At 41.1% G+C, this 6,457-nt stretch overlaps 1 protein-coding gene across 6 annotated transcripts in view; it reads left to right on the top strand.

The window, feature by feature from the left end:
- The window catches only part of ARHGAP29 (Rho GTPase activating protein 29), a 160,462-nt gene that overhangs the window by 119,495 nt on the left and 34,510 nt on the right, over window positions 1-6,457 (top strand). The window contains exon 2 of one of the 6 annotated variants that reach the window (XM_025201910.1): window positions 860-919. The exons of the other annotated variants lie outside the window; for them this stretch is intronic. Coding sequence (XP_025057695.1) covers window positions 913-919 — 7 coding nt within the window. The 5' untranslated portion in view covers window positions 860-912. The remainder of the gene's footprint in view (window positions 1-859; window positions 920-6,457) is intronic. 6 annotated transcript variants of the gene reach the window in all.

Here is a 6,457-nt window from a genome sequence, read left to right as displayed (position 1 = left end):
AGAGTAAGGGGAGGAATGGAGGATGGGGGCACAGATTGAGTTTGAGCTCAGGGCGGGTGGCGGTAGCACTGGGAGGGGACTACGGGGTGGGGGGGATGCTGCAAATTTTGGGGTGGCTATAGCCACCCCTCACAGCCCCCTCCCAGCCCAGCCCATCCTTCCCCGTGCCAGGAAGAGCCCAGCACAGCCCCCAGCCCACCCTTGCCCTGCACGCAGATCTGGGGGCACATGCCCTTCTGGTTTGCGCGCAAGACGGGAGCTGCCCTGCCCCCTGGAAAAGCCACTTGCAGCTGTCTTGTACCCTGCCCTGCGCCAGCTGAGCAATGCCTGCCCTGGCTCTGCTCCCCTTAGTGCGGGGGGCCTCAACCTGCCCCCCCCCCACGCCCCTTCCCCCACAACCAATTTACCAGCCCAACGCTGGTCTCCAAGCTGACTGGCTACATATTGGAATCGGATTGGTATTGGCCAATATGGCTCCCTTAAATTAAGGTAATTGTTACAATATGGCTCCTTAAACTTAGGTCATTGGTACCAGCCCCAAAAAATCTATTGGTGCACTGCTAAATGCCACTTGCTGTCTTTGACCAGAACAGTGGTTCTCAGCCTTTTTCAACTCACAGCATCTCTTGTTGGACTCAAGACACCCCTTGAAAAATACCAGTTCTTAGTTTTCACTCATTTTTTGACTATAGAAAAATAAGAGTGCAATTCTTCGGTTGCAAATAATTCATTAAGATGATAACAGGTCAGAATGTTTTTGACAGTGAATCCCTATATGACATTTTTAAAGTTTTATCTTGTGAATTGTGTGTAGGTGTCTGTACACCTAACAGTGCTAATATTGTGTGGCACCTTGCAGCACCCTTAAAAGGATCTCATAGCGCCCTCGCTGAGAACTACTGATCCAGAGCCATGTGGAGTATCCTTTCTCTGCAGATGTTTTTTATATTTAATCTTTTCCCTTGCTGTAGCTGTTATTTTCTCCTATAGTCCACTTGCAAACTTTAGTAGTGAGGTCCATCTTTTTATCTATTTTCCTAGATTTTTCTTGTATTTCTGGTGTGAGGACTTGCTGTGTCAGTCAATAATTCCAATGGATTTTTCTGCTTCACTCCCATGCATGGATGGTAAAGCCTCTTCTGGAGATTTTGCACTAGTCATATAGCTCTACTTGCTTGCACTTTAGAGGTTTCTGTAGGGCTGTCTTTGGCATCTTAAAATTCTTCTGGCATCTAAGCTCTGCTAGTTATGTAATAGTTACAAGGGCTGTCACAGAATTGTAGAGCTGGAAAATACCTAAAGACATCTAGTCTATCATCCTACTCTGAGACAATATCAATTATGTCTAGACAGTTCTAACCTGTTTTTAAAACCTCCAGGAACCTGTTCTAGTCTATAACTGTGCTTTTATAGTTAAGTTCTTGTTGATATAACTTTAATCTTTTTTTCCTTTGAGTTTGACAGTGAACTGTTGACAACTAATGTTTGAGTAGTTTTTAAAGCAGCTCACACCAGTTTTTAATGTAGAAAACAAGATGGGGAAAAAAATCAAATTAATAACCCCTTCCTTTTCCTTCCCAGCTTCCCCCCCCCCCCCCCCCCCCCCCCCCAACCAACACCAGTTATCAAGTCTAATTCTGGCATTTATGTACCAATTTTATGTACTGTCATACTTGAAGATGGCCTGCAAACAAAGCCAAAAAGATTTTGTGGCCTTTTAACAATGTCTAAAAGCACCTTCATTTAAAATGGTTAATGAGAACATTTGCTTGTGTTTCATTTGCATCTTGCAGAATTTGGAACTAGATGTAGAGTTTTATCAGTGGTTTGGAGTAATGAAGCTATTGCACAATGTCCTGGGTGGGAAAGAGAAACCACAAGTGGAAAAAATATATATATTGCGTAATGACTGAATTATGAAAGAATTGCAAACAACATTTATTATTTTTTAAAGATAGAGCTAAAGAAAAAGCAGTGAAGTCATATCAGTCATCTCCTGACAATGGAGCTGTGCTAGGTCTGGTAGCATGGCTACAGTTGATTGTATATGCAAAGAATTGGCATGCAGACAGTATTTATTTAAACAGTCTGGGGTAGGGGTCTTGCATTATAGGAAATTTCTCTAAAGGGGGGTGGCATGAGGGGAATTTGTTGTTGCAGTCTTTGTCCTGACCTGGAATTGAGCCAAAGTTCCAATATGTTGCTACTGCAAATTCATCATCCTTTTTGAAGAACCTCTCAGGTGATGTTAAAAAGCAAGGTCTAGTTATATTTTTACATATAATAGTGGAACTTGTGGCAATTTGGAAGCGGGGCAGGAAGAGGGGAATATCTGCCTAGGTGACCTAACAAGAGTCTTAATATGAGTAGCTGCTGTCCTACCTATTATAAAATTCCTGTTCCTTTTAATTGGCTACAGCCTATCTGAAATCTGGTAAGGAATTATTTTAGTACTGTTGATCCAAGTCATTTGCTGTATTCCTTATACTTGGGAAGATAATGATGCAAGTGATTCTACAAGTCGTCTTCTTTCATACTCTTCCCTGTAATTATTTGACTCTAAACAGGAGACTGCATTTCTATAAAAAAGGCTTTCCTCTCCCCTGCAGTGCCAGCTCTGCTGAATGCAGAGACATTTTTACCTGCCCATTTCAGTTTATTTGAGCCGCATTGGTTGTGGTATGAGGAAACTTCTTGAGACTGTCTCACCAGCATTAAAGACCTTCATGCAATTTCATCCTGGATTGTGTTCTGCTGTCATAGACAATCATATCATACAATCCCTTCCATCTTAAAACTTAAAATGCAACCACCATCTTAAAATGACTAATGTGGTGTTGTCATCGTTTGTTTTTTCTTTTTTTATCTTCTTCCTTTCTACCTTACCTTCCCACTCCCCAGTAGAAAGCTGTCCCAGACCCCCCCTTACTTTTTTGGCCACACTTTTCTGGCCAGTTTAATCCTTATTTTGTCCATGACACTATCCTTAACAAGAATCCTGTAGAAATGAGAGATTCTATAAAGCAGTTTTTAAACCTGTAGAGTTTTAAAAAGAGTTGTCTTTTCTTCAGTTTATGAACTGCCCTGTAGTACTTTGTAACAGAGAATTTTCTATGATTCAAAAAACACCCACAAAACTTTTGATGAGTTTGGATAGGGTGTTTCCAGAAGAATGTGAGTGTGCAGCATGTGCTTTATGTCCACTTTTAAAGCTGCAGGTAACATCATATGGAGAAGGAAAGGGTAAGAGCCAGTGTCTGAACTGAAGTATGAACGTACATGCAGCCTTTCCTAGCTGTGCAGTGTGTGAACCTACCTCTGTACCTTAATTCCATTACTGTGTGTCACCTGTAGTCTCTAAATTGTGTGGATGCTCTGAGGTCCCTTTAATGCACTGAAGTTTGGAGGTGGATGTTCGCAGAATGCTCAACCTGACATCCAGTAGGCTGGCTAGTACTCGGAAAAGATGAGTAGGGCAAGATTAATGCTTGTATCAGTTTTCATGTTGGAACTATGGGAATAGATCTTCAGTTTGCATGGGAGGAGGCTACCTCATGAGTCATTTTGCCAAACACTTTCAGGGAACCAGATACTCAGTACCTTCAGCACTGACATCTTTTTAATAAAGAATTTTCCCTTTTGGGGAACAATTAATATGGAACAATCCTGAATTTAAGCTTCTAAGCAAAGAAAACAATGCAAAACATGGGACTAGTCAAGTATTTTAATCTACCTTCTCAAATAAGATAACCTGACAATTTGCAAGTATTTTCCTCCTTTGTCTTTACCTCCTCCTGTCCCCTTCCCCCATGTTCAAATTTACCCATATTAATAAGTTACAGATTTGGAGCCAAATGTGTTTCCCTGACTTATGTGCATTTTTACCTTTTAATGTCAATGATGAAATTAAGCTTTTTTTTTTTTTTTAAATAGAAATTAAAAGAATGGCGAACTTGATCTGCTTCAGTCCAGTAATAAAAGAGGTTAGAAAAAAAAAGAAAAATAAAAGAAAATTATTTTCTTTTCTTTTTCTTTTTCTGTTTTTTTTTTTTTTTTTTTTTAAATGGGCCACCTTGCTTCAAGTTAACTGGTATTTTTTATCAAGATTTTACAGTCATCTCAGCTAATTAAGGATATGATTAGTAAAGTTCTTTTTGCTGTTTATTTGGCAGACAGCCTGTCCTCTGTTGTACAGTATACCTAGATGAAAACATCACTGTTAACTGGAGCAGGAGACCAGACCTTCCATTAACATTATTGCATGCTTGTACTCCTAAGGCCTTTTTCAGCCAGTAACACCATAGTACTTCCACATGCATCATTTGTCATTAAGCCCTAATGAAAACTTTGTTTCTGAAATGTTCCTGGGTCTGTCTCGAGCATGCATACATTATGTAGACTGAGGCTGGCTTGCTAAACAGAACACAAAGGAAAAAAAAACTTCCTTCAGATAAACCAGTAACCGTGAGCCCACCCCTGAGGCAAAAACTTAGGGGAAGAGAGAGTGGTTTCTGTAAGATCCTAGAAGGTAACAATAAATTGGAAGCAGAAAATGCCTAACTGGCATGTTGGTATGCCTCTTAACTAACTATAAGTCATAATTTCTCTTTGTAGACTAATACATTTTAAAAAAATTGTCAGCTAGTCACATGGTCTAACAGCGTGGTACTTCTGGGGGTGATCCCCTTTCAACTCAGATGAATTCCAGATTTCAGGGCATTCCCAGAAAATAACTATTTAGTGCTTGATTTAACTCTTTAAGGGCTGTTGGCTTGAGTGCCACAAATGACTTCATGGCACAACTGTTCAAAAGTAAATATGAAGCTGGTGCAACTGTCAGAAACAGATCTAATGCCTCCCATGGACACTACATGCAAGTTCCGAGTAGTTTTTAAATCCAACCACAACCGCAGTGTGTTGCATTATTGCATCTCTTCAGATTTGACGTGACTTAATTGCATTTGTTCATTGACTTCAGGAAAGAGTTAATTTTGTATTTTCCATGAATGGGAGTTTTGAGAAACAAACAACTTTTAGTTGAGAAGCAATTACAGATACAAATGACTATAAACTGGTATTTGGAGTTCTTGCAGGCTACTTTTGATTTTGACAGCATACTTTAATTTTAATGTGTTTTTTTTTATATATCAAGGGAAAAAGAAGGGGGGGGGCGGGACACAACAAGTGATTTATCAAGAAGACAGTTGGTTGTCAAATTTCAGCCTATGTTTAGCCTAAAGTGATAGGGTGAGTGGAGAGAGAGAGAGAAAGAAAGTCAGCTGGGAGGACTCAACCTTTGAACAGGGACGTCATTCTTTCGTACCTGGCTTGATTTCTAAAGGCATGTCTGTAGCACACACTAATTGGTCAATCATGCCAGCAAGAAAATAAGTCCCACCCAGCCATTCCTAATGTGCATACATCAACTCCAGAAATGAGGCATTGAGGATACCCTGGAGATAGTCTTGGCACCAAGTTTAAAACCTGGGTTCTGTAATGTTTGAGTACCTGCTTGAGGCAGCCTTTGGAGGAAGAGCGCCCCTTTCCTCCTACCCACCTCTGCGCCACCATCCCAGGGTTGAGATATGCCAGCCAAGAGAGGATAACAGATTTTATTTCCTCAGTGGAACAAATGAGCAGAGTTAGTCTGTGAAGAGAAATTACCACATAGTGGTCTTGTCCACACTTTAAAATTGCACCAAAGCTAGCTATACCAGCAGACCCTCTTAGTGAGCAGGGGTACATGTTGGCTGGCATGGCTTATGCCAGCTTCCTGAGTAAGAGAAGGTGGGGTGGTGAATCGGCTTATAGCACAGGCGATGGGTATGGGCGGGGGGCACATGCCCCCCCTGAGATTGGCCCCCGACTTGGCACTGCTCGGAACGGGGCAGTTTTTTTGTCGCGCAGGCTGGCAGCGTGTTGCAGGGCAGAAGTATAGGAGTTGATATGGGGCTTTTGGCCTGCTCCCGGGCCTGCCCGCAAATTGTGCCCCCCCAGACTCGAGAGACACCAGTCACCCCTGGCTCATAGGCAACTAATGCTGCTTCTGGAATTCTCATTTAGAAAAATATTGCGTTGGAGTGATCCACACAGTCTGCTTTGTTATAGCACTGTGTTTGGATTGACTTTCTGATTTTATTGGTCATGAGGATTTTTGTTTTACATGCAATGTTTTACTTGTTCAAGCTGACAGTCAATAAATGCAACTCCATTTCCTTTGGGAACACAGTCTGCCTTTCAGAGCAGCATAAGAAGTGCCATTTTGGCTCTAGAAGCCAGCTTATAATGTTATCTTCATAGTATATTTTTTTTAAAAGTGTCTTGCATATCACTTACATATTTCTTCTCAAATACGATTAATTTGCATGCTCACTTTGAAATTTGTAGAACTATAGATAGTTGCCATTTCCAGAGATGGAAATATTACTACAGTTCATTGTTGTCCGTAGCTATTGTG

This window comes from Alligator sinensis, unplaced genomic scaffold (assembly GCF_000455745.1).
Source record: "Alligator sinensis unplaced genomic scaffold, ASM45574v1 scaffold199_1, whole genome shotgun sequence".
Taxonomy (NCBI): Eukaryota; Metazoa; Chordata; order Crocodylia; family Alligatoridae; genus Alligator; species Alligator sinensis.
The sequence above is the reverse complement of the archived record's forward strand: the minus strand, read 5'-3'. Positions and strand labels throughout refer to the sequence as shown.